This window comes from Fusarium subglutinans (genome assembly GCF_013396075.1).
Source record: "Fusarium subglutinans strain NRRL 66333 chromosome Unknown NRRL66333_c0000066, whole genome shotgun sequence".
Lineage (NCBI taxonomy): Eukaryota > Fungi > Ascomycota > Sordariomycetes > Hypocreales > Nectriaceae > Fusarium > Fusarium subglutinans.
This window is the reverse complement of record NW_023502129.1, coordinates 184,359-211,810: the sequence shown is the minus strand read 5'-3', so window position 1 is coordinate 211,810 and position 27,452 is coordinate 184,359. Positions and strand designations below refer to the sequence as shown.

The 27,452-nt window shown below is 48.6% G+C and overlaps 8 protein-coding genes across 8 annotated transcripts; 6 read left to right on the top strand and 2 right to left on the bottom strand.

Moving 5' to 3' along the window:
* Positions 1–227: 227 nt before the first annotated feature.
* On the top strand, positions 228–1,427 carry FSUBG_6415 (cytochrome P450 monooxygenase oxidoreductase; the record flags this gene model as incomplete). The annotated part of the gene is made up of 2 exons (XM_036684611.1): positions 228–985; positions 1,034–1,427. 2 exons carry the CDS (start codon positions 228–230, stop codon positions 1,425–1,427), a joined length of 1,152 nt encoding a protein of 383 aa, XP_036538130.1.
* Positions 1,428–1,990: 563 nt separating this feature from the next.
* On the top strand, positions 1,991–3,839 carry FSUBG_6414 (rna-binding rsd1; the record flags this gene model as incomplete). The annotated part of the gene is made up of 3 exons (XM_036684610.1): positions 1,991–2,649; positions 2,704–3,012; positions 3,059–3,839. The coding sequence occupies 3 exons, from the start codon at positions 1,991–1,993 to the stop codon at positions 3,837–3,839; spliced, it is 1,749 nt and encodes a 582-aa protein (XP_036538129.1).
* Positions 3,840–5,554: 1,715 nt separating this feature from the next.
* FSUBG_6413 (chromosome segregation smc) lies at positions 5,555–7,801 on the top strand (the record flags this gene model as incomplete). The annotated part of the gene is made up of 4 exons (XM_036684609.1): positions 5,555–5,632; positions 5,685–6,182; positions 6,234–7,296; positions 7,347–7,801. 4 exons carry the CDS (start codon positions 5,555–5,557, stop codon positions 7,799–7,801), a joined length of 2,094 nt encoding a protein of 697 aa, XP_036538128.1.
* An 838-nt stretch (positions 7,802–8,639) lies between these two features.
* On the bottom strand, positions 8,640–9,605 carry FSUBG_6412 (uncharacterized protein; the record flags this gene model as incomplete). The annotated part of the gene is made up of 1 exon (XM_036684608.1): positions 8,640–9,605. The coding sequence occupies one exon, from the start codon at positions 9,603–9,605 to the stop codon at positions 8,640–8,642; it is 966 nt and encodes a 321-aa protein (XP_036538127.1).
* A 2,855-nt stretch (positions 9,606–12,460) lies between these two features.
* FSUBG_6411 (CDP-diacylglycerol-inositol 3-phosphatidyltransferase) lies at positions 12,461–13,498 on the bottom strand (the record flags this gene model as incomplete). Its single annotated transcript, XM_036684607.1, has 3 exons — positions 12,461–12,850; positions 12,901–13,277; positions 13,336–13,498. The coding sequence occupies 3 exons, from the start codon at positions 13,496–13,498 to the stop codon at positions 12,461–12,463; spliced, it is 930 nt and encodes a 309-aa protein (XP_036538126.1).
* A 4,965-nt stretch (positions 13,499–18,463) lies between these two features.
* Positions 18,464–19,564, top strand: FSUBG_6410 (orotidine 5 phosphate decarboxylase; the record flags this gene model as incomplete). The annotated part of the gene is made up of 1 exon (XM_036684606.1): positions 18,464–19,564. The coding sequence occupies one exon, from the start codon at positions 18,464–18,466 to the stop codon at positions 19,562–19,564; it is 1,101 nt and encodes a 366-aa protein (XP_036538125.1).
* A 1,118-nt stretch (positions 19,565–20,682) lies between these two features.
* FSUBG_6409 (oleate activated transcription factor 3) lies at positions 20,683–22,581 on the top strand (the record flags this gene model as incomplete). Its single annotated transcript, XM_036684604.1, has 2 exons — positions 20,683–21,243; positions 21,298–22,581. 2 exons carry the CDS (start codon positions 20,683–20,685, stop codon positions 22,579–22,581), a joined length of 1,845 nt encoding a protein of 614 aa, XP_036538124.1.
* Positions 22,582–25,097: 2,516 nt separating this feature from the next.
* Positions 25,098–27,052, top strand: FSUBG_6408 (uncharacterized protein; the record flags this gene model as incomplete). The annotated part of the gene is made up of 7 exons (XM_036684603.1): positions 25,098–25,184; positions 25,267–25,431; positions 25,481–25,528; positions 25,624–25,909; positions 25,964–26,703; positions 26,761–26,848; positions 27,027–27,052. 7 exons carry the CDS (start codon positions 25,098–25,100, stop codon positions 27,050–27,052), a joined length of 1,440 nt encoding a protein of 479 aa, XP_036538123.1.
* Between the last annotated feature and the right edge of the window lie 400 nt (positions 27,053–27,452).

Here is a 27,452-nt window from a genome sequence, read left to right as displayed (position 1 = left end):
CCTTTGATTCATTCCCTTGACAGTTTTGATATTAATCCTGTTTTAACTTAATCCTTAACCTCCCTCCCAGGGTTTCAATCATTCTATCCTTCACTCTCCTTCAGTTTTCCTCCCTTTTATTCCTCCTTGGTTGCCGACAAGGAGCATCTCTGCTTGTGTACTGCTTCAATCGTCTTGTCCCCCCATCCTCATCTCGACCCGTACGTTCCGACCGCTGCTTCAACAAAATGCCTGGACGTACTCTACCAACTTTCACTCGCGCTGAGGTCGAAGCGCATAACTCTGGTGACTCTTGCTACGTCACCATCGGCAACAAGGTCTACGATATCACCGATTTCGTTGAGGATCATCCTGGTGGTCCCGAATATATTCTCGAATACGCCGGTCGCGATATCGAAGAGATTCTCAAAGATTCTGATTCCCATACACACTCTGACTCTGCCTACGAGATTCTGGATGAGAACATTGTCGGATTTCTCGTCTCTGAAAAGGTAGTGAATGGTCACGCCAACGGAAAGGCCAACGGCAACGGAAACGCAAAGCTACCCAATGGTGAAGCCAACGGAGACGCAAACGGCTCCGTCCACCCTCGAACCGGAATGTCTTGCGCGGAGGACTTGAGCAGGGACACAGACTATAACTTGGACTACAAGAAGAACAAGTTCCTCGACCTGAACCGACCTCTCTTCCCTCAGATCTGGTTCGGTGGTTTCTCCAAGGAATTCTATCTTGACCAGGTCCATCGTCCTCGCCACTACAAGGGAGGCCAGTCTGCGCCTCTGTTTGGAAACTTCCTTGAGCCTCTCTCCAAGACCGCCTGGTGGGTTGTTCCTACGGTCTGGCTGCCTTGCGTCGCGTACGGCACCTGGGTTGCTTCTCAAGGTTTTGACAACCAACTCTTCACCTTGGGCTACTGGGTATTCGGCGTGTTCTTCTGGACCATAATTGAATATGTCCTGCATCGCTTCTTGTTCCATCTTGACTAGTATGTTTCCTAAGTCTTTACTCCTGAGCTTGCCACTGACTTTTATAGCTATCTGCCCGACAACCGTGTTGGTATCACACTTCATTTCATCCTTCACGGCATCCATCATTATCTTCCTATGGACAAGTATCGTCTTGTCATGCCTCCTACGCTCTTCGCTGCTTTGGCTGCTCCTTTCTGGAAGTTTGCACATGCTGTACTCTTCCACAACTGGTATGCTGCTTGTGCAGCCTACTGTGGCGGCATCTTTGGATACGTCTGCTACGATCTCACACATTACTTCCTTCACCACCAAGACCTTCCTCTGTGGTACAAGGAACTCAAGAAGTACCATCTTGCTCATCACTTCCTTGACTATGAACTCGGTTTCGGTGTGACAAGCAAGTTCTGGGACAGTGTGTTTGGCACTGAGCTGGTCTACAACACCAAAAAGACGAAATAAGTTTGTAATAATGCACGAAATCTGCCTGGCGCAAAGAGAACCAATTCAAGCCAGGGCACAGTACATATCTGTCTTGCTTCCATAGTAGTTGGTGCATACTGGGCTGTACGGAGCAGTCATGATTTTATGGATGGTAACGAACATGGTGGTCACTGACATTGATGTCGATGAATCATTCTCAATAAATAGTTTTAATGGTTGGGACTGGTTTGCCCAATGGGTCGGTATATTCTTGGACAGAGTTACTTTAATAATGAACCTTTTTATTGGATATTTCCTGCTTCTCTCCACTGCTTAAGGTTGGTTCGCTGCTTCACTGTGTCGACGTGGTGGCTGCGATAATCGCCACGTGTCTCGTCACGTGTCAGTCTTTGGGACTTTCCGTCCAGCCACAAGCTCGACCCATCAGGAGTTTTCAAGGCAACCTCCCCCAACAAAACTTCTCGCCCGACGACAGTAAATATCAAATCACCCGATAAGAGAGACTCACGAGCAAACGCATACTTTGTGCTAAATCACAAACGAGTCCTAAATCGGAGTTTTTCCAGACTTACGCAGACATCATGGCTACCTTGGACGTGGAAGCACTCCTGGACGCTACCGCTAAGGATACCTCTGAACAGAAGAATAAGAGCCCTGTAGAGGACAGAACGCGAGACGAGCCCGAACGGAGGGATAGGGAACGTGATCGTGGCCGTGATAGAGACGGAAGTCGACATCGCGACCGCGATCATGGGCGACGCAGAGATCGTAGAGACAGCCCCAACCGAAGCCGTAGGGCTACACCCGATGTAGGAACGCCTCGAAGCGATGCTGGAAGCCATAAGAGTAGGAGGAGAAGCCGCAGCCGCGATAGCGACCGCCGTCACTCACGCCGAAACAGAGATGGTGATTACTACAGAGGTGGACGACGCTCACGTTCACGATCTCGCTCTCCTTACCGCCATTACCGCCCGCGTGAAGACCGGGATCACCGTGACCGCAGAGACCGCGACCGAAGAAACCGCGATTTTGGACGCGGTCGTGATGACGAACGTCGCGAAACCAAGCGTGAAGAAGGCAACCCCCAACTTACCGAGGACGAGAGAGATCGTCGCACTGTTTTTGTACAGCAACTTGCCGCTCGTCTGCGCACTCGCGAACTCAAGGAATTCTTCGAGAAGGTTGGACCTGTCAACGAGGCTCAAATTGTCAAGGACCGTATTAGCCAAAGATCCAAGGGGTAAGCCGCGCTAAACTAAAGTGAATCTAGAGTCTAATCACTAACAATATGCAGAGTTGGTTATGTCGAGTTCAAAAATGAGGAATCCGTTACTCAGGCTCTTCAACTTACTGGACAGAAGCTTTTAGGTATTCCTGTCATCGTACAAGTCACAGAAGCCGAAAAAAATCGTCAAGCCCGAAACCCTGAAGCTTCGGGACCTCACCCCAATTCTATCCCTTTCCACCGCCTTTATGTCGGCAATATCCACTTCAACGTCACCGAGCAAGACTTGCAGGCCGTCTTTGAGCCATTCGGCGAGCTCGAATTCGTTCAACTCCAGAAAGATGAGAATGGCCGCAGCCGCGGCTATGGCTTTGTCCAGTAAGTTCTTCTATCCATTTACTGTACTATTCACTGACGATCCCAGGTTCCGTGATGCTGGTCAGGCACGAGAGGCACTGGAGAAGATGAACGGCTTTGATCTAGCTGGACGTCCTATCCGCGTCGGACTCGGAAACGATAAGTTTACCCCTGAGAGTACTGCCAACATGTTGCAGAGATTTTCCGGACAGAATCAAAGCCAGAACTTCCAAGGTTCGGCTTTCTCTGGTTCCGGCGGACGAGGCCCTCAGTCCTCAACCTTCGACCGAGCTGGCGGCCGAGACAATGAGAAGACTGGAGGTGCTAGTGCTCTTGACGACACCGACGTCGCTGGTGTGAACTTTAACAACTATAGTCGCGATGCATTGATGAGGAAACTCGCTCGAACCGATGATAGCGCCACCAACGGCCATGACGAGCGCCAGGTGCTTAAACCCAAGACAGAGACGAAGCCATTGCCTGTTAATGTCAACATGGCCAGTCGCTGTGTTGTGTTGCACAACATGTTTGATCCTGAAGAGTATGTATCTCGACCATTTTACTTTGAACAAATGTTGACACTTGACAGAGAGGAAGGCACCGATTGGATCAAGGAGCTAGAGGACGATGTTCGTCAAGAGGCCGAGAGCAAGTATGGACATGTGGTTCACATCTCGGCTGACCCCAACTCCAAGGGTGACATCTATCTCAAATTTGACAAAGTCCAGGGAGGCGAGAATGCCATCAAGGGCCTAAATGGCCGATATTTCGGCGGACGAATGATCGACGCGTCTCCTGTTGTAGATGCCGTCTATAGCAGTTTGTTCTCACGTACCCGGGCAATCTAAGCTAATATTTGGCTTGTCAACAACGCTCTCTAGGACTCTCGCAGGTTAGCAGAGTCCATATCAACTGGCTGAAGAGCACCACTAAGAATACCTGGTGATCAACAGACTTGAAGTCTCCGCTTTTTCCGGATTTACCTACGTTGTCATCTATATACGATCCTCGAGCATGACTCCTATCAAAAACTACGACTCTCATCTCAAGCATCAAGGTTTTCAAGTTTTGAAACATCACATGTCCTTTTAACCAAATCACGGTGTCGCAGGTTTCCGCCCCATATCCCGACCTACCATATCTGGACCCGATGCGCACGCGCTCTCTCATCCGGATCAATGATCGAACTCCAGGTTCAGCACTCGTTTAGTCGCAAGGACCTTTGCTGATGTCTGTACCCTAGGAAGTCTTCCCCTTTTAATCGAGAAGGGGCAGCAACCCAGCTTTGCACCTTTATTATCTGAATAGTTTGTTACAATATAGAATGTCTTGGGAGTGATGATTTATTATCTTTTATTGTGACCATGAATAGTGATATACAAAAGGTAAGGGAGACATTAAACACGGTCATTACTTTACTGATAATGTCCAGTGGCTCTCCTCAATGCATCTCCTGCTTCATATGAATGGAACGCGCCGTGTGTGTGATATTTAGGTACACAGGATGCCGATTCACCGAGAGCAGGGTACCCACCAAGAAGGGAAATGCCCTTGGGTCTAGTGTAAGTCTTGACGGTGATCTCGAAGTATTGTGTAGTGTCGAAAACAGTGAACATGACTCTCCTTGCCTCCGATCTACTTCCCTCATAAACTCAATCTGAGGAGAACGCGCTCCGTGGTGTTAGTTAAACAGCATTGCTTGAATATATGGACCTGGTTCGATCCCAGTGTCTCATCCCTTCACCTATTGTTTCACCGAGTGTTCGTCTCGTCCTTTGCTTCCGACTCTCATCTGGCTGATTATTTACTCTTTCTCTTAACCCTCAGGTCAGGCACCATAGCAAGTGCTATTGTTTCTGAAGAACTCTTTTTGAAATGCCCTATTGACCACTCTTAGCAATGTCACTAATCCCCAACCTTGTCAAATCAGACTGGGCCCGGTTTCCTGAGCTGCCAGTCACTGCCAGTGTCAGTGCCAGTGCCAGTGCCAGTGCCAGGCAACCGAGGAGTCAGTCACCTCGAAAGGGAACTATTTAGGAGGGTATATTTCAGGGCCCCTGTGGTCCTCTCTCTCTATTTCTGATCCAGTGACTTCTAGATTCACCCACCATCGCAAAATATAAGATCTTTGGTGATATCTGCGTGAGGGCAAGTTGCTATCTTTCATCTATTACCCTCAAGTCCACCGTCAGTCTTGATTTCTCGCTTGGCAAACAAGAAAGAATCCCTCCCGGAGTGTGCCAAACACAGGACGAATATCAAGCAAAAAAGTTTGGCTCGGGCTTGTTTTTTCAGCCTCTCTCTCCTACACTTTAGCCGCTCCTCAGTAAAGTACACTCATCATTTGGCCTCCACATATTCCTATTTCCATTCCTATTGTTCCTTCACCGAGCATCGCCCTTTTCCTACTCTCCAATACTCGAGCAAGTTTGCTCTGTCGATGATGACACACGAGTATAAAACGTCCTCTTCTACTGACAGTCACTTCGCGCCGAGTCAGCCCTCGTCAAAGTGGTCTTCCAGCATTGGGAGTCGTGATACCAAACCTTCCAACACGAACACCATGTTGAGTATCAACTTCTCAACACCTCTCGCGGGAGCTGCTCGATCCGAGAGGATCAAGCAGATGACCAACAATCACGTAAGTCAACGAATCTCTTCATTCTTTTGCTTGCTTTTCCATCCGTCTCAAGTCACAGCTCATCTCCGGGACAACCACTGACGCTGCCTCACAGCCCGCCTTTGAAAAGGCTCGCATGTCGCAAGAGATACTTGTCAAAATCCAGACATCTCTTCGCCGCATGCCTGGTGTTTCTTCCAAGGAATCCAATGAGATCATCACAAAGCTGCAAGAAGTCGGGCAAATCATCAGCTCAGAGACGAGCCAGCTTGTTGATGCGCTTATGAACCTGACCCTCGATCAAGAAGATACGGACAAGGCCATCGCGCGGATGAGTATCGAGGCCAACCTAGCCAAGGCAGAGGCTGATGACCAGAGCCATAACCTGGGTAACCTTCGCACCGAGCTGGCGGATGAGAAGGGCAAACGCCAAGAGGCGGAGGCCGAAGCCACCAAACTCAAGGGTCATCTTGAGAAGCACATGGATGAGTTGAAGTCTCTCAAGGCGAAGGTTCATGATGGTGGTTCTGAGGGTACCATATCGAGCGCCGTTCACGATGAGTTGGTCAAGGTACGCAGTTTGTTCTATATCACTCTAACAACAACTGACCAAAGTGTTCAGCAACTTGAAAACTCTATCAAACACATAGAGAACCAGCCCGATGCTGGCCGATCCACGTTGCCCATGAGCAACTCCAGCCCTGACTCTGTGGCACGCGCTCTTGAGACCATCGCTGAGGCATGCCCTGAGAGAAATGGTGCGCAAAAGTCTATCATGTCTCTGCGTCCTAATGGCACGGACTCTCCCAACAAGGCTGTTGGTATGAATGACGGCGCTCTTCAGTCTCAGCGTCCCTCCTCTGCTTTCCAGAACAGTCGTCCCCCCAATCTGCCCACACGCTTCGGCTCTCACATTGTGCCTCCTCCTTCTCGCCCAGGCTCTGCAGCTCCGAGTGAGCGTCGGTTCAACCAGTGGGGGGCTCCTCCTACTCCTGTTCAGAGCCAACCTCGCTACGCAGTTCCTCCTCCAAACGGCGCTGGACCTCAGTCCATGTTTGGTCGAAGTGCCCCCCGTCGTGGTTTCAGCAACGGTACTTATCGTCCTAATGCACCTGAATTCTATCCTCAATCCTACGGGCAACCTGACAAGGGGCCGTCAGCCCCGAACAATGGCGGGTTCGGCCAGCAGCGCCGGGAGTTTTACCCCCCTACCCCTTCTCACAACCGCAACAAGTACAGCCGCTTCCGCGATCCTGTCCAAGCTCCTGATTTCGCCGGCCCTCCTGGCGCGTTGACTACTCGTCCCTGTTTCCCCGGTCCCCCTATCCACATCACTGAAATGACTATTGGGGCCTGGCATGACCAGCTGACGGAACTTTACACGGCTGTCCGCCTCTTCGTCGACGTTTATGCTGATAAGCCAACTTTTGTCAACCCTATGGATCTTTCTAGCACTCGTCTCTGGCCCGTCCTCTTGGCTACTTATCATCCCCTCTCAGAGACAGAGGCAATCTCCTACCTTGACTTTCACCTCAAGGACAGAAGTTCCAAGTCTTGTCTTGTCACTCGCGTCATCATTGACTACATTGTCAACCGCGTCTGGGTTCCTCGGGCTTGGATGGGTGCTGAAACCGATGCTACCTACGGCCTCGCTGAAGTTGAGAAGGATCTTGAGAGAACTCAAGGTAAGACGCTAGCCCGGACAAGCAAAGTCATCGACTAACAAATGTTGCAGGCCAGACTGCTGTCCGTCGACAGCACATCCTTGATCGACAGGCAACTATTGTGGACTCTATCCTCAAGCTGGACAGCTTCGAAGAATTCAGCAAGGTCCGTTGCCGGGAGATCTCAGATGTCATCCTTCACATGATCGAGCCACTCCTAAACCCCACCGCCGATCCTGAGACTACCTACAGCGAGCTCGAGAAGGTCTCATCTTCTGCCTGGGCTCTGTCGAGCCGCATCCTCAGCAGTCGACTGACATTTGACTTCCGCTTCCCTGAGATCGGAAGCCGATTCTCGCACCAGTCCATGTTTCCCATCTGGCCCGACTCTGATCCACATGAACTTCAGGCTGAACATTGGCGAATTGCTCTTGTCACCACACCTGTTGTGACCTGCCGCAATGATACCGGTTCAAACATCTCTGCTCACTCAGTTTGTATGGCTGATGTTGTATGCATGCGATAAATGCATCACCGTTGACCTCTCATTGTTGTTGATCTGTGCGATTAACGTGAGGGTAAAAGACCTCTGGGTCTAGAGAACCACCCAGGTTCTTTCGAGTACGGTGAACACTACCACTGTACCATAATGTCACACTACTGTTGACACCGATTACGCACAGCCACGATGCTGTGACTATCTAGAAAAGGACGACAGATTCCTCCTATCATGGCGACTTAGAGACGGTCGTTCATAAAAGTCAGGCGATTTCGGGCGTTTAGTACTTGATTTCGGGGGAGATTTGCTTACTTTTTTTTATGCACATTTTTCTGCATTCACAACGGTATTGGGTTCACCTGAAGGCAGGATATAGGCATCCTCATATCGCAACTCATAACCCCTTCTGGAGATTACCGAGATATATACCCCAAAGATGGTGTTGTTTCTTTGCATTTTCTGTTTCCGCCGTGGGGAAAATAGGTATAAGGGGGTTTCTGGTGGTTGAAGATGTAATCAATCGTCGGGAAGCAAAAGCAATTACTTACTACTGGGTTTACGATCAGTCATGGGAATTGTTGCGACCTCAAAGAAGAAATGAGGCAGATACATTCAAACAGAGATGTAGTAGATGCGATTGATTTTAGGGGTAATAATTGATTTTGACGCATTAAAGTAGCGAAAACTAATTGTGATCTGGTGTTCTAGTGAGAGTCATCCCAGTCCTGCCTGTTGGCCTGTGAGGCCATCTTGTCTACCTACCTAGTCTATAGGAAGCCCCGAACTCCTGGTATAAATAAATGAAAAGCAGAATACCACCACCATAATACTAATACAATAGAGGAAACAAATTGTAGCCCCTTCCTTAGTGACGACGGCCCTGGGGAGAGCTACGGGTAGACTTGCGATCGAGGCGTCGCACAACAGCACCGAGAACAACCTTGAGAATTCCATCTGCGGTCAAAGCCTTACTATTGTCCGAAGTAGTGGAATTCCAAGTTGCTGTATCAACCATGTCGCGAATGCCCTGATCAGCGAGATCATCGTCGAGCTCACGCAGAGCCTTAGTGGCACCAAGCTCGTTGCCAACCTGGAAGAACTGAATACCAACTTGATGGGGAGGAGCCTCGATCTGATCAAGCTTCCTAGCGTGATGAACGATGATACTCTCCGGGTCGTCCGTGGGACATCCGTCGGTGATGACGATGATGTTGACCGGCTTGGTCGAGTCAATGTTGGCCGCACGGCGGGAGAGATGGGCGACGTAGGGCTTGAGAATGCTGTGAAGACGAGCGCCCGTTGGTGTTGCTCCGCGGGGACGGACGGACTCGAACAGACGTTGGACTTGGTTGGCGTCACGGATCTGGAAATATCCACCAGGTGCTTGAACTCCAGTTCCGGCGGCTGGTGATCGATGGTTCAGGAAGTAGACGTCAATACCATCGGGGTCGTGAGAAGTACAGATCGGGGCAATAGTGCTCAGCGCCTCTCGAACCTCCCTCCACGATCGACCAGCCATGGATCCAGAGTCGTCAATGACAAATATGGTATCGAAAGTAGACAGGAAGGCGTATTTATCTTCGGCACTGGTGATGCTCGACATGCTAGGAGCAGGTGAAGCTCCACGCTGAGGAATGTCGAGAAGAGGAGCGGTCTTTTGAGTGAACTCATAAGTAGGGGGAGCCTCCTCGGGAACATCGAGGAAGGGATTGTTGTTCTTGGTGTTTGAGTTTGAGTTTGAGTTTGAGTTTGAGTTGCCCATGTCGAGATGAGTGTGATTCTCGGTGGAAGACTTCTTGGCTGAGAACTTGTCCTTGATGCGGCTGAACATTTTTGGTGATGAAGGTGAAGCTGCGTGTGGCATGTCGCGGAAGGTGAATTTATAATAAAGTGTCTGAGTTGAAGGTTTGAGCAGAGAGAGGCTGTGAGTCACGCGTGCGTGTTCTTTGTTTTGTCGTGAGAAGCTTGTTCACAAAGTAAGTTCACAATGATGTGAATGGCTTTAAATAAACTTCTTGTTCGGTCGATGGTGGTGATTTGATTCGCCTTGTTCAAGTGGATTGTGAGTGTTGATTGATAATATCTACTTGCTCTGGGGTGGCCATGGCAACTCTTTATATCAACCATGTTGCATGTCGATGTTGGCTATAGTTGAATTTGCCTCAAGCGACGAAATTCATTCATTCAGTCATTCATTCATTCATTCCGCCTTGTGCTATCTCATGGTGTTTGTTCATTTCCAGTGCCACCCACTTGCACCGCCTTGTGAAGCGCAGTTTCTCCATTGTCGCAGAACCCAATACGTGGTTCGCCTTCTGGGCCGCCACAAAAGTTTTATGTACAAGGCATTCTCATGTGATCCCTGCCCGTACAGCCCCCCCTGGACACAGCCTCCGCCCCCACTATACATACATATGCACAACACAAGAGGCCCTAGGCCCCGCCACTTTAAGCCGACAGCTGACCAATCGCAAGTCTTGTTGTGATGGCTAAGCCCGGGCTGTCATATCAAAGGTCCTTCGTTCCATGCTGCTGGATCTACTAGTCTAGCCTGCCCAAGGTAGATCTTGACGGATCAATGACAGGTTGGACCCTTGCAAAAGCTTCTTGTCTTATCTAGCACAGGATAGTCAATTGGAAATTATAAGGCATATTATAATGGCAGTCAAGTCCTGAGGCATTCTTTATCTTACCTCATGCTTAGGAACATCTCAACTCTACTCCCTGCTTGTTGTGACATAATCCTCATGGTAAGCTCTTGTTGGTGTATCAAGAGCTTTGCTTGTTGTACCTGAGCGACCTGCAATCTCCATGCAGATCAGACCAATCAAAATACTTGTATATATTTTCCCTCTTGCGGGGTTATCCCTGGTGTTCAACATCGGGACGAACCATCCTGCACGTGGATGGATGCCTCGTGCCAAAATGAGCCTCATCGGTTCAACCTTGTATGACAATGCCAGTAGGATTGGCATGGCATTGCAAATGCAAGTGTATCCTTTGTAAATAATCACCTGCTGTATACTTCCAAGTATACTTTCTCTGCTAAACATACTGCCGTTTGCAGCAATTGACACACACACACACACACACACACACACATTGCGGGTATTTCAATGTTTTGCGCAAATGCGCACTTGGACTACACAAAGCATGACTGCAATCATCCATGCGGGCCAAGTCTTGCCAGAAAGCTACTAACGATACTTTCTCTACTTTTCAAGTACCTATCAATCCAACTTGAATGCACAAATTTTGATGCATACTTCGACAGATACTCAAATGTTGATTGTGGTTGAGCCAATATGTGCACTAGACTCTCTGCGCTGTCTTTCTATTTCAATCCGTCAAAACACTTGCTTGTTTTCGACTACTACGACCATGTCGGTTGACCTTTGACACATTTACAACAAAAAACTCAGACTTGCAGCCGGTCTAGAAACAGTTCTTGACAGGCCAACAAAGGTTCAAATTCTACGACAACACTGGTCAGCCTAGAGCAGTCCGAATGACTACTTGTCCCTCAAGTCGGTGCCAACACTGGCAGCTATCAAGCATCGGCAGACAGACGAATATCTCCTCGAGTTCACAGAAGAGTGGAATGAAATTAGCCAGAGGCTACCGAGAGACCTCTCACTCTGTCCAACTTCCACGACTGAAACTGAAAAAACACACCAAGCTACAGCTTAGAAGGCATTCAGCAGCAGACCCCAGCCTTTACGACAAAGGAAACTTTAATTTTCTGTTCCGATAGAAGCCTCTGATACTATCAAGTGCTGTTCCCAAAGGCTGTTCTGGAGTTCCCAAGCTGGTGGCAGAAATGTAAACGCTTCAAAAGTCAACGTTGGTAAGGAATTTGAACTGAGATGAGAGGAGCTGATTATTGCAAAGTGATAAAGGAATGCATTATCAGCCCTTTCCCTCCAGAGTTTAGGCTCTCATGCATGAACTTAGACTAAAGTCATCAAGATAAGGTTAATTGAAACGATTGATGGCTACCCCCCTGGTTAATCCTAGTGATTTCTCGTATAAGTGCCCCTTGGCCTCCGGAACTACCTGACCAGTACACTCAGGCTTGTTATACGCTTTAAGGAAATTGAAGAACTAATGTATTTGTCATTTTCCTCAAGAATTATGTTATGAATCTTATTCAGTTCCAGCGAGTGTATCGACATCGTCTACTATTAACAAAGTATAGGCCAGGAGTAAAGCAAAAGGAAGAGGCCACCATGAATAAAAAGAAAAATGTATAACGAGGTCTAAACGCACCCGCTAGATTCCACGGGAAAAAAGTTTCAAAAAGATCCCCACGATTATCTCCTCCAGCAGTCCATGATATCCCTCCAACTGCTTTTCGAGGACGCCGCTTCTTCCAATACTTTTACCCAGTAAGTCTCATCCCCTCCGGAGTCAGAGTCTTTAAAAACCACACCTCATACGCCGCGTCATGCAGTAAGGGGACACCCACAGAATTCCCCTCCAATATCCCTACTTGATTGCTCCCTGGCAAGACAGAGCATGTTGAAACAGACTGAAGACACAACTTGAAACGAGCTGCCTTCTCAGTCACAAAAAAGATAACTGGCAAAATCTGCCAATTTTCATATACTTTAACAAAATGATCGTCCTATCCCATCGAGTTATTATCGAATTTCAAGGACACCATTAGAAGAAAGCTTATCAAATTTAAGCTTGCTTGGGCTTGGGGCGGGGGAGGCCCTGCTCTCGACGAGTCTTGAGATCGATCTCAGCAAGGCCCAAGCTGGCATTGTAAAGCTGAACGCAGTTGATGAACTGCTTGAGGAACATAAAAGGAAAGCTAACACCGGCAATTATCCAAGGTACTGTAGAATCCATCTTGTTCGCACGTGCAAGCTCGAGAGCAGCGGGGCTGAAGGGGTCGGGGAAGATTTGGGCGAGGATCGAAGTGTTGACTTGAGCGCCAGCCTGGAGCTCGGCACCGACAGTCTGGATGGGCTTGATGAGGTAAGGCGAGACGAGAGGAGATGAGAAGCACAGGAGGTAGAGAGCGATGAAGAAGAGCTCGTTGAGGGCGCAAAGGGCGAACAGGACATTCTGGGCGCAATCAGTATATAACACAGGTACCAGTGTTTAAAGATCCATACCTTGTTCGTGTAGTAGAGGCGCAATAGCCAGTTCTTGCTCTCATCAATGCTCTTGTGGCTGGCGTTGGTGCCTGAGACAACAAGAGTGGCATACATATGCATGTAATGGCTGGCAAGGTCAAGAGCAATCAAGCCCTGGAAAACAATAGCCCATCGAGGGAAGGCGGAGGAGAGAAAGACAATAAGACAGGCTGTGGTACAGCGATCTGTGACCATATCAAGAACAGCGCCGAAGCGAGTGGACTGTTCGTAGATACGTGCGGCGTAGCCATCGAGGGCATCGAGGAGACATGAGACGCTGTAGAGAAACGAGCAAGTACGAGGATGGAGGGGCATGTAGTAGAGTGACGCGATAGCAAGGACGATGCGCGCGTAGCCTGGACAATCGTTAGTAAGCCTAGACTTGACTTTGAAAATGATTTCTTCTTATCATACCAATAATGTTGGGGATGAAAAGGAAGATGTTCTCGCGAGGGGCATCGTCCGAAGCATCCGCGACGCCGTTGGCAGACCCATTACCGTTGGATCTAACTTCAGGCTCGGAATCAGAGGAAGGGTTTTGGGCCTTTGCGGCCTGTCGTCGAGTTTTTGGGCTCATGGCGTTAAGGAGGTCTTGTATTATTGTATGTGAAAGGTGAAGCTTCGAGTTGTCGTGATTATCAAGGTGGTGTGGCTTATCATGCAGCGGCGGCGGAGTTGGGATCGAGATAACGGACAGAATCTGCGAAAGGGGCAGGGATTACTTGGCGCTGTTGAAGCTATCGAAGAAAGAGGCCAAATAGGATTTATAGGTAAGTTTGTCGCGATTCGCGAGAGATTGACAAAAGAGACTCGTTGAAGATGTCAGAAGGAGTGGATGTGAAGGAAGGAAAATAGAATCTAGGAGGAAGCTCCAAAAACTCGAGTCGAGCGGAGGAAGCCAATGGGTGATGACGAACGGCGGAAGGCAAGGTAGGTAAGCTTAGGTTAGGTTAGAGGCTCCCTTTCCATGAGATGCTCCCGCCAAGCGAACAACAGGGGGTGGTTTTTCGGTAGTCTCGGACATGTTTAGAGCTTGGCTGCGTGTAAATTCAGCGCCTCGGTGTGTTGATTTGCCCGCTTTCCACTGGCCGAGAGCTCCAAATTTGCACCAACCGGGATTGATCCCCTGAAATTGATATCCGCTCATGGCAAATTGTCAGCTTAGAAAGAGGGCGCCTGCTCCACTTTCAAGGTCGATTTCTTGGATATTTGCCAATTGAACAACACAACTCATCACCTCACTATTTAAGACGTATGATTTGCTTATGAGAGTCTCAAGATCCAGGTCGCATTGATTGTGAACTCGGCCTCGGCTTGCAGAAACAACATATGTTTTTCCATATCACGTTATGACTTGTCTCGTCAAGACGTCGAGTTAGGTATATCCGGCGAGTAACATGCGGACGAGACGTCGCACTGGTAATAATGCCAGAACAGATAGAGTGGGTGGTAATCGCTCCAATATAGCAGCATAGGTAAATAAATTAATTGCATTAGTGGGAAAGCATTTAGATCGCGGCCCATATGAATTGCCTCGGTTGAGGTTGTCTTTGAATAGGTTGATAAAATTGAGCCTAGAGAACCTTCGAGTTCCAACACAAATGCACGCTTTAATGTTCGTCCTTTAGCTCGCTACGATGCCTTACAATGACAGCTGGTTCTTAATGACCATGAGCCCAGTTATCATGACATCTTTAGCCTCAGTAATTGCCATTGAGGTCAAACTATATGCGCAGTGAACTCATTAAGTTGCAGACATTGTCGCACAGACCCCGCAACTTTATCAAGGAATGCGAGTCAACACATGGCACTATCAGTTGATGAGTAAAACCGTGGTCTTAAACCCGCGAGTCGAAGACCCTGCGCTTTATGGAAACACTCAAACACGGCGTAGACTTAATAAGACTGCAACCCTACCGGTGAAACTGCTGATTCAGCTGGATCGACAGCCTCGCTTCAAGAGAGTTCGACTAGGACTATTGTTGCTGTCAAGCGGCTGAGCAGTCATGATATATGAGCGACTGATGCCGAGTATCCCTAGGACCCTGACCTTGGCCACGATTAATATGCACAATGACACCTCAATGAAGAATTGACGTCTCTCTCGGTCCAAACCATCAACTCGTTCCCAAACTCCAAAGCAAACACTTTTATGATATCTCATTTCTAGGGTCTCTAACTTCAAGCCCCAACGCGTCTAGCTTCGGAACGACTCCCACTTCCCGTCCCGTCTGTATATACTTCTTGGTAGCTTGGCTAGAACTGTGGTAGTCGCGCGCCAAGCAGTATTGAATTGCTCGACTCCTTGGGCCATGGAATCAGTCTGATTGTGGCGGCCAACTAAAGTCATTAGTTTGCGGGACTTTCAACTGCACATTGACTACCTAAGGTGGCAGTCGGCGACTGAAGTATTCCCGAGTTGTCAATTGTCGCTTCTCACTGGTATGAGAAACAACGAATATCACTCGGTTGGTGGTTTTACGAGCTGCATACACGGCAGAGGTCTGAAAATTCTAAATAGACTCAAGGAACCTAGCGAAAGGCATAGCTTAGCAGAAAGCGGTAATTATGTCGAAGAGCAATTTCCGGAACATTGCTCCGTCTGTTGCATTAGGTTTTCCCGACTCTGATAGATATTCGGGCGTTCCGGAGAGTGGAGGGACTTACGGCATAGCCGAGACACCAGACAGTACCATACAGTAGTGCGACACGCAGATGGGACCTCGTTCTGTTTGAGGAGCTTGTTGAGTGCCTGCGTTGAAGTATGCTGTAAGGCTAAGTTTGCCAGGGTTCAAGTGTATGTAGATAGGCACGATTGTCCCCTGGAGTTTTGGTTGTCACTCGCGGGCCGGAGGCTAAGAAAGGCAAGTCTGGGGACGGCGGATCCTGACCCCGGTGACGATCTTGGGATGGTCATGATGAAGAGCCCGAGCTTGAGGCTTTGATAGTCTGGGGGAGGCAATTTGTCGTGGCTAGCTAGCTAGCTGGGCTGCCAAGGTGAGAAGGGTAGAGGTTAACCTAGACGGAGCTCTTAGCTTGGAATAAGCCTCCATCCTTTAGCTACCTTACTATAGAGAGTTGAATAGTCGTTGGTGGTAAAACGGCGGTGCCTTGCAGCAGTGAAAACCAAAAACCAAAACCCATGTCAAGTGAAGCCGCTACTGCAGCTAGCTCATCTCACTGCCGGTTGCTCCGTTCCGTCGTTGCGTCTCATCACAAGTGACAGATACTTTAGCAGCGAGTCTCGGTGCGTACCGCAATCTTATCCACCGGCAAGCTATTGTCAGGGTTTGTGTTTGTGCCAGTCGGATCCAATCCAATCCAGGTACCTTACTCAGTTGAGGTACGCCAGCGTCAGGTACCACGCCCAAGGATATGGGCTCTCGGTATCGTCCCGTTTTCCCGTCTCGTCGTTTCGATAAGCCGTCTTAGTTCCATGAGTTACTAACAACATGTACCAGACAGGCAGGCAACGCGCATCTGGAGACGGTCAGGTTGATGCAAAGTCATGTACCTGGGGTTCTGTGGATCTCGACGTTGTACTCCGTGAGTTAGTTTAGTTGTCATGTCACCCTTAATCCCTCGCTGGCTCCGGCTTGAAGGACCGCTGAAACGGGTGTTTGCGGCAATAGTTTAGATGTCGTGTAACCCAGCTAGATCACTTGGAGGTTTTGGAAACTCGGAGTGATGTTGGTATCCTAACCGCCTCATACCTGCGAGATGATCTCTCTGTTGAGCTTGATGATGGTCTGTGTCGATATAGACAGTCAGGTCAGTATCATTAAAACCATGAACCATTCGATAACCACTCCCATGATGAAAAGCATCAATCCGCCATGGCAAAGCCTCCCGCCTCTTGGGGCTGTCTTGAACAGATCATTAAGCCAGGATTGGCTGTGATCATCTCGCCCTATTCTCTAGTTTCTGTCTGATCCCTGATCCGCAAAGTGCAGTCCAGGCCAAACCTTATCCGGATAGCCAACGTTGGACCTGGTCTCGACAGCAGGTGTATGCTTGTCTAATTCCTCTAAAATCAGATGATTTTTGAGGTTTCGTGTCTTTGTTCATCCACCAAGCTTGTCTTGAATTGGCTTCTCGACTTGCTCGTCTTAGTGCCCCCCACGATACACGTCACTGACGGTATGGATCTCAGTATGGGGGCATGGGTCCTAGGGTTGGGAAGAATTTGTGTCCATCGGTGGTGGTGATATGGCTAGGATGAGAGGAGAGTGTGTTTTCTCAGTTGAGGATTGTTTCACTGGGCAATGGCGAATTGTACTCCGTAGACAAGGTGTAGACATGTAGTTATACATATCGGATTACTTCCGACTAAATCCCCAAAGAAGGATTTATTTGTCTGCCACTTCAATTGGCTGATTCTTCCTTACAGAGTCAGTCTTTTCCACCACAGAGACGGGATGGATGGATGGGTGGCTGTCCTTGGCCTTGTCCGCTCCGGCTAAAAGAGAAGTGCTAGGATAAGTTTGAGTTTCAAGCTTTGGATCGTCCATATCAGTGCCATTCTAGCCATTCTAGCCATTTTCTTTGACTTGCTGTCAAACATCCTTGCCCCTGTTCCTGTCTCGGTAGGTACATACATCCATACCTACAGTAGTGCCTCTACCTTAGTAGTCCGTACGTAACTACATGTTGCATTCGCCGCCTGTTACAGTAAAAAAGAGACACTCTTGTTGACCCCTGTTTGACGCACGCCACGCCTGTACAGTACCTTGAACCTCCGAATGCCTACCGATGTATAGTACTTACTCTTTGGCTGCGTTTGAGCCTCGGGCCTTAAAGATGCTAGCTTGCTATGAATCTCGAGGTTCAAGCGCCCTTTCGCTTCATGTTGGAGCTAATAAGCTAAGATACCCTAGCACTAACTAGCACCTGGGTGGTAGTGACCCTCTCGCCTCACCTTCAGTGCCTTTTAGTTGGTTCCATGGGTCCATACCTAGTAGGTAGGTCACTTTTGTTTAAGTCGAGCTGTGGATCGTCACTTTTCACTTTTTACCTTTCACCTCTCACCTCTCACCTACAGTCTCTTCTTAACTAACTACATCCCATCCCGTGCCATTCTGCGAAAGGTCTTTTACTTCAAACCTCCTCCTCCTCCAACTCCTCCTCCTTTCTCTTTACTCGCTCTCTTTCCTCTCCTCTCCTCATAATTCTCCTTCCACTCCCGATCGACATTCCTCCCATTTACGCCTCACATCGGACGACACTTTCAGTCGAGACCCATTCGGCCGAAGCTAATAAGATCTTCACCCCTCGTTCCTATCTGTGGCTCTGGTGTCCGTTTTTTTCAATTTCTCCCCAGCTTCCCCTCCATCAAGCCAAACCGCCACCTGCGCCAGGTAGACTAGAGCATTGTCAACATCTTTGTGAATTGGCCTAGTCTCGAGGCTCGCCCAAAATTTGCGACTTAGATCCACATACGATTTAGTTAGTGTACTTGAACTCGCTCCCAAGTTCGGGTCACCGTCTTTTCCGATACTTTTGTTCAATATTAAATTGATCTTCGAACAAGCTTTACCGTATCATGTCGACGCATCCTACCCTCAAGGCGACTTTCGCCAGTCGAGCTGAGACAGCTACCCATCCTCTCAGTCGACATCTCTACAAGCTCATGGACCTCAAGGCTTCGAATCTTTGCCTCAGCGCCGATGTCGCAACCGCTCGCGAACTGCTCTACTTCGCCGACAAGATTGGTCCTTCCATCGTCGTTCTCAAGACGCATTATGACATGGTTGCCGGCTGGGACTTTGACCCTAGGACAGGTACTGGTGCCAGGCTCGCCTCACTAGCACGCAAGCATGGCTTCCTCATCTTTGAGGATCGCAAGTTTGGTGACATTGGTAATACGGTCGAGCTGCAGTATACTAGCGGTGCTGCGCGCATCATCGAGTGGGCACATATTACCAACGTAAATATGGTTCCAGGCAAGGCCTCGGTTGCATCTCTGGCCCACGCTGCCAACCGATGGCTCGAGCGATACCATTACGAGGTCAAGACATCTATCAGTATTGGAACTCCCACCGCCAGTCAACTGGACGAGGATAGCGAGCGTTCAGACAACGAGAACCAAAACGACACGCCGGAACCTGCTCGCGCTGAGAGCGGCCGAAAAGGTAGCATTGTTTCGACCACCACCGTCACCCAACAGTACGAGTCGGCAGATTCACCACGCCTCGTCAAGACAATTCCTGAGGGTGATGAGACAGTATTCCCCGGCATCGATGAAGCACCGATTGAGAGGGGCCTGCTTATCCTCGCACAAATGTCGAGTCAGGGCAACTTCATGAACAAGGAATATACGCAAGCATGTGTAGAGGCCGCACGGGAACACAAGAACTTCGTTATGGGCTTTGTCTCACAGGAGTGCCTCAACACAGAACCCGAGGATGACTTCATCCACATGACCCCTGGCTGCCAATTGCCCCCTGAGGGCGCGGATGAGAATGAAGCCATCAAGGGAGATGGCAAGGGTCAACAGTACAACACGCCACAGAAGATTATTGGTATTGCTGGTGCGGACATTGCTATTGTTGGACGCGGTATCATCAAGGCAAGCGATCCCGAGGAGGAAGCTGAGCGATATCGGTCCGCGGCATGGAAGGCTTACACGGAGCGAGTTCGTTAAGAAGCGAAAACGACTGGAAGCCGGGACGGCCTTGAGGTTTTCCGCGCGGTAGACAGGCTGCACTGGAGTTATCGAGACATCTAGCGGGTCTGACGTGAATATCATGACTACATGGAGTATCCATGGAGTAACTCACTTACAAGAGAAATGAGACTTGGTTCCCTGATTGGGAATATCATCTAAGCACTACTCTGTAGGCCTCGTCCAACTGCATAAGCCCTGTTCCTCTCTAACTGCATCAATGATACCAGGTTCAACATAACCTTACGAGAATGATTGTCGGAAAGGATAGGAAATATGAATCATAATGACGGAATAATTTGGTCCCTTGCGTGTGCTTTCAATGCACCTCTCATGTCCACGGCTATAGCAATTCACCCCAACTGCACATATCCATTTCTTCCCTCATCAATAACGACGTGGGTCCATTCAAAGATGCACGGGCAGGGCTGAATTCCATTCTTGTAATGGATGCCCCACTATCAAAGCGACGCCATTTTCATTCCGGAGTTAGAGGACTTTGAAAGCTGATCCTCATCCGCCGAGATCAACATATACCTTCTCATACTCCACCTTAAATTTGACCTCTAGTCTCCTAGTATCTGGATCTCATACTAGGTACTTTACCATAACGTTACATATCTGCTCCTAGTATTCCCAAGTGATCAGTCATTCATATCCATTTCCGAAGAAGCCGACATGTCAGCAGCAACTGAGGATGCTGATGGTCCGCGTCTGAGGAAGAGAAGACGAATTGTCATATCGTGCACTGAATGCCATCGAAGAAAGCAAAGGGTCCGTAACTATCAGACCACGATATATTTATTTATCCCATAAAAGAGATACTTGACTAAAAACATCTCTAGTGCGACCGCGAACAACCATGCGGCAATTGCAGGTCTCGAAATAAAGAGTCAGCTTGTGTTTATGAAACAGGAGCTCCAACAGCCAAACAGAGCAAGCAGGCAACAAAAGCATCGCTGACCTATTCGAATACATTCGCTAAACAAGCCGAGCCATCACCACCACAGTCTGTCGACTCAGCGAATGAAAGGCTAGACGAGCCCCTATCATCTAAGGTAGCTGACTGGGGATACGCTCATAATGGCGCGTCTACCATGGGTATACTCAAACGCATTGAGACACTCACAGACGTTAAAGATCGGCCCCCGGATCTAACATCTCATGATTCCTCTGGAGGCTCTCCCGGCAAAGAGCTTGCCTTGAGGGAAAAGTACAAGGCTCTAATTCGACAATTACCTGCCCGGAATTACATCGAAAAACTCGTCGAGATGTACATGCGCGGCTTCAACTGGCAGTACTATCCAATCGACCCTGACATCTTTTATGCGCAGCTCGACGAGTGGAATTCGTTGCCGTTCTCAGTATTCTCAGATGTCGGCCCTCGCGGCTTGAACCCTGAACTGCGAGCCTTTCCAGCAGTCGTATTTCAAATCATAGCAACGGCCCTTCTCCTATTACCCGAGAAGCCAGATTCCACATTTGACTCGCTCAAATTTGCTGGGGGTATGCGATTCGAAGATTTAGCTGTCGAGTATAGCGAGTCAGGGCAAGCAGTACTTGACCTTTTGGGGAAGAAGAACTTGTCTCTGTTGACAGTGCAAGCACAGTTTCTCAGGGCGTCATTCCACAAGTTTACGGCAAAGGTTACAGACGCAGTGAGTTCCTGTTGGAAGATGATACCCAGAGAAGCGTCTACTGATGTTAGGTAGTGGCACACCATCGCAATTGCGATTCGCGATGCTCAGGACCTGGGGATGCATCGTGACAGCTTGGATCCCAGACCAAAGGACGCAAGCGTCGAGAGTATTTTAGAGAATCAATGGCTGATTCAACGGAGGAGAAGGACCTACATCCTACTCTCCATCTGGGACCTCAACTGCGCGATGATTCTTGGACGTCCAGGAACCGTCGACTGGAATCAGACTCTCCCTACACCTCCAGTCGACGCGCCTATACCTCAAGATCGCACCAAGATGCCAGTGGTTCCTCGAAGTGAAGATGATCATCCTACACCGATTACTCGGCTCTTGTGGAACTACGAACTTTGTGGGCCTTTGCGGGCAGTTCAAAACCTTGAAGTCAGTGGTTCATACCCCATGGACCCTGCCAAGATTGACGAGATTCACCAATGTATTTTAAATCTCGATAAGAAGATACCAGCTTCCTTTCGAATGGAGAACCCCGATACACGCTGGGACCACTTACCAGAGGCACACTGGTACCCAGCAAATCGATTCTACTTTGCGAGTCTTCATGAGTTCAGTAAGATGGCTCTTCACAGGCCCTTCATCTTCAATCGCCCCGAGAGTCGAGTAGAGGCTATTCATGCGAGCCTGAAAACACTCGAGATTCAGAAAATGACATTCGAAGGTTTACCCCCAGACTCGTGGAGGAACTTCATGTTGTTTTTCGCTAGTTTCGATGCGATTGTACTCCTGGCATCCGTGTATATCTTGTTCCCGCGTGAGCATACGGAGTACACCGACAAGACAATAGAGCACTTTCAATGGACGATCGAACGGTTTTCGGCCATTCAAGAGCGCAACCCACTGGCCAAGTCGGCTCAGGGCGTGCTAAGAGCTATTGTTGCTCGATTCAAGAGAGCAATGAACAAAGCCCATGCTGGTTCATTGCCATCTCTAGCTCCCAGTTCTTCAGAGGGGTCGATCAAAGCAAACACAGATTCGACACCAGGTAGCTCATCTTTAGGCAGCAGTGAGTTTCCGGAGCTGGACTCGACATGGATAATTCCCTCGGTGGACAACAACCTGAATGCGATGGCCCCTTTCTTTCCGACGGGAGATCTTGTTTACAATGACCTGACGGCGGGCCCCGGCATGACTGTGCTTCCTCTACCCATGGAAGGTGGCCAAGGAGATATTGGCAATTATTCCATGTGGCAATTTGGAGGTGGGTGGGGAGATGATACTGTTTGGCAAACGCTGAACCAGTTCCCTGCTGCGACGGATGGGAGCATTCCCGACATCATCTAGGATCTTGGGAAATGCCAGGTTGTCGAATCTTGTGGTAGGCTCACTGTGCAAACAGTGAGCGTTATGCTCTCCTTGATTTCACAATAGCCGGCGGTGTTTCTCTCTTATCGGTTAGGGTTGGCGCACAACCTGATTTCAGCTTTCACATTTTCCAGCACTTGAGGAAGAACTATTCGAAACAGGATGAATCAGACTAAAATACTTGACAACTCAGAAATTGCCAGGGCCTGATCTACTGCCCCAGTAAGCTGCCCTCGGGGAGCAAGATAACATATGACTTAGGAGAAGGTGCTAAGATAAAATTAGCAAAGAGCCCCCTAAGCTTAGGCTAGATTTACCTAAATATTTTTATTGCTTAGGGTCAAGGGCCTGTGTTTTCTTTCCTCCCCTAGCCAAGGTAGACTATGATCTCCATTTATACGTATGGTCGCTTGAAGTCTAAAGCTACAGCCATTGTGATACAGAATTAAACGGGCAAATGCTTGAATGAGACAGTATGCCTCATGGCTCGCCAGGTCTGGCAGTCCATAGTGGCAAGGCGTTCTAGTCAATGCAGTTGCACGCGTATGGCAATAGGGGCGGCTCTTGATTGGACAGGTAATATCTTTGACACGCGGAGCATGTCGCTTGCACGGGCGTCTGCATGATCAGGCTGAGGGCTTGAGCCCCGTGGATAGGGTGTCAGATAGACGGGAACTGCTGTTGGGGGCCTCAAGAGCCGATGTTGGTCTGTTGTGTCACCTACTGTAACCCGAAAACCAACGCTGTCATTATTTGTCTGTTATGGTGGTGGCGAATAGTGAAGTCTTGTGCGTGCTTGATTTACCTACATGCGGCTGGATGTATTTATCAGTCGCCGTATGTGAATGACACCCACGGGGTTAAAGTGGAGGCGTTATGCGCAGGTCCTTGGGTAATGGAAGATTATACATATTCTGTGTGAACATGAGATCTGGATAGCCTATAAATATTTGTGGTTCAGGGAAAGATTAGATAACCATAGAATATACATGTTGAGCAAAGTGTATATACGTCTTTGAGATCCCGTGTTTTGTCTCAGCGCTAACCGTAGATGAATCAATGAGATGACAAGGCGTTTTCCAGATCAAACGGCAACTAGAGTGGAGTTTGACTATGTAAGGCGAATCGACATAAAAAGCCGCACACTTGCATATAGTTAATTAGCATGCCAAAATATAAACAGATTTCAGGAGAGAGAAGCGAGAAACCAGGATTTTGAATTAGTATTGGTCTCCTGAGCCCAACATTTGGTTGGCACCCAATCATATATTGACGCCTGGAGAGATGGAAGAGAGATGGAAGTACCTTTGTAGTCCTTTGGTTTGTGTCGTCCTTCTATCAATAGGTGCTGAGGCGTGACGTTTAAGCCAATGAGATTGGCCCGGGGTTCGATCTTTCACCTTTGGCGCGCGTCTCCACTGTGGGTTTGCACCTGCAGCTTGCATGGGCAAGGCCGTGGGCTGATGATCCCTGTCTCAGGTGTACTTAACTGTGATCGCGGACGGGAAGGAGCCAAGTGTGCTATAATAAAGCGTCAAATTTAGTACCTCTGAGATATTGCAGATTATTGAATCCAGTTCCTCGAGGCATCTCCTTACGTTAGTAGGTACCTAGGTAGTTATTTGTAGTTTTCAGATTCGTGCATTTTAGAAATCCACAAATTTACTTTTATCATAAGACTTAATTCCGTTTCCATGATACGTCCTTTTTCAAGATATTTAAGTCCCGGTTATAAATAAGGCTGTGCTTAACTTTTATGTCACCACATTTTAGCCAACCCAACTTCGGCTTTTATTGAGGCAAGGTCGTAAGGAACGCGACGTTAAAAAAAAAGTTTTTGCGAAAAGTCGTGCACCAAATCTAACTCGATCGCATTCAGTTGATATGAGATCAACATCGACATCATCTTCTTTTCTTTAACAATCTCCCATCTCCGATTGGACCTGATCAAAGTACCTAAGGCAGCTTCCAGTTACCAATAACGGTGCCGAATGAAGAGCTCAGCTCGGTTTGATTGCTTGCTTGCTTTTCTCGGCAACTGAACTCACTGACTCTTCTTTCCTTGTCTCATCTCCCCCAAACGTGCACACTAGGTACCTGCCTACCTTCCCTACCTACCGCAACCTCCCGTTGCCTTTCCCTGCCTTAACTTACCTTACCTTACCTTACCTTACCTTACCTTACCTTACCTTACCTTACCTTACTTTTATACTCGCACTGCGCTGCACTGCACTGCACTTTCCTTTCTCCCACCCCCATACAAATCTAATCCCCTTGCGCCGACGGAGAAAGGGTACCTACCTGAGGTATCTACTACCTTGCCTTGCCTTACTTATTAGGGTGTGCATGTTGTTGGCTGGGTGCGTGCAATTACAGGGCCAACAGCTGATCTTTTTTCTTTCTTCTCCCATTTATTATCCAACTCCTTCATTATCGACAAGTCTGACACGCGCCTTTCACCAACTCCTGTCTTCGCGCTACAAGAGACCTCCAAAATGGCATCTAATACTCAAATGAATGACTTGGTCAGTCGGTTTAATGCTCTCCAGGCTCGAGAAATGCCCGAGCAGAGATATTACAAGGTCTGAATTCCGCCCCCGGTACTTTCTACAGTATCCTCTCTGTAGCCTCGTATTGTACGATCATTTCTGACTCTCATAACAGGACCTTGTAGAAAGATTGCATGCGCTGCAAGAAACAAACCATGTCCTCCAGGAAAAGCTTGCCGACGCTAACTTGGGTTTGAATCATATGAGCCAGCTCCGCAAACTCTATGAAGGCACTCGATTGCAATGCGAAACGCTCACTGCGGATCTCAGAAACATTAGGGTACATACATGTCGCTGTGCGCACAGAACGCAGAAGCTAATACGTTCAGAGTGCTAATAACTATGTCTTTATAATCATGGACGGCAATGGTCTTATTGTACGTTCGATCTCGTCTTGTCGTCTAATCTCATCCAGCTCCCCTTCTCGAAAGGTTGTCCGTCGTGAAAGAAATCCTCGCTAATGGCGATGCAGTTCGACAATCGCTTTATCAAGCAGGGCCGCGAAGGTGGTAAGCAGGCGGCGCAAGCTCTGCTTCTTGCGGTAGCGAAGCTTTGTCCTAGCCTGCCATCTTCGTTCGAAATTTTCTGCGACGTTCTGGTCAACATTGCTGAGATGGGCCGGGCCCTGGTGAATGATGGCAGCATTGATGACCCAAGTCTTTTTCATGAATTTGCCATCGGGTTTACAGAGGTCAAGTCTTCTTTCAACTTTATTGATATTGGCTTGAGTAAAGGAACCCTGGTTCGCAAGATTCAAGGTGCGTCGAACGGCCGGTGAAATGGCCAGAGACACATTTGACTGACGTGCATAGAAACGGCAATGTGGCATTTGGGATGCTATAACTGTAGACACGTCATGCTAGGCATCGGCCATGGTGCCCAATATGCTCCTTTTCTGCGCAGACTCAACGAGGCTGGTGATGCCAGAATGTGCGTCTCCGTGATTCTAGGAGAACCGATAGTGCGCGAAATCGAGGCCTGCGGCAACACTGTTTACGCGCTTGACGGCGATGTCTTTCGCACGACCAAACTTGTGGATAAGACTTTGATAGAGAAACCGAGTGTCCAGCGTACCGAGGCGACTAAACCCCAGGGTTCACCAGTACCTCGCGCTGCAACAACACAAGCAGTATTGACGCCTGCCACGAGCACTTCATCCATGTCGCCTCCCCAAACTTCCTGGGCCAAGATCACGAAAAACGCCACTCCTCCCCCCAAACTGACGATGCCCCTACCTCCCAAACAGGACAAGACCAAGCTCGCGACTAAGGCACCTCCTCAGCCAGCTTGGAGCCCTGGACCTCGGGGCCGCGATCCTCCCATCACAGTTGGTCTTCCAGCCATGGAAGATATCAAGCGGCGTGAGGACTCCGACAAACTTTGCAACAATCACTTTCTCCGTGGGCCCTGTACCAGAATAGGTGCTTGTACTTTCAACCACACGTTCAAGCCGTCAAAAGAGCAGTTAAAGGCACTCGCAATGCTTGCTAGACAGAACCCCTGTATTAACGGGCAAGATTGCGATGTCGACGACTGCATATATGGACACAACGTGAGTTCTTTCAAATTCCAAAGCCTTTGTTACTACTCGCTAACTTCACAACTGCAGTGCCCTAATGTGACTAATGGTGTATGCACTCGGTCGCATTGCAGATTTAAGGTCGACGGTCATCCCCCAAATACCAAGTTTACCAACAGTAAGATACACGAAAACTAGCTGCATCATGTGTAGCGTTTGCGACAGGTTGCACAGCACTCGGCTGGCACAGTTTCGGACTTGATCTGGTGTACACTATAGTCACTTCGATTCTCGATCACACAAATTTTAATGTTCATTATACGAAGGGCTAGGAGGTTCTACTATGCCTATGACAGGCTTTGCTACGCAATGGGATAACTGAGCTTCGATAAATTGATTGACTTTATCATTCGTACTTTTCAAGTTGCTGATGTGTATTTCTTCATCCTTGGTGAATGTGCCCGGGCCCTCATCCTGGTGCATCGCTCATAAACTGAACGGGGGGTCTAATGTATACCGTTCTGAATGCTTCTTATCTCTGGTTCATACACTAGTCTTGATGTTCATGGCTCTCTAATTGCAGGTCTCCAGCCTTTCTACTTCTCATGCTAACAATTGCCCAGCGTTATTCTTAGCCTGAGCTGCCTAGAGCTACCTCAATGTCACCTCAGTTGTCAATTATGATCAAGTCTAGAATTTTCTCTCTTTTCCTAGACTGCCAGATAGTTTTTACTCTATGGTATCCTTATACGTAGTTAATAACCAAGCTTACCCTTTTTGCC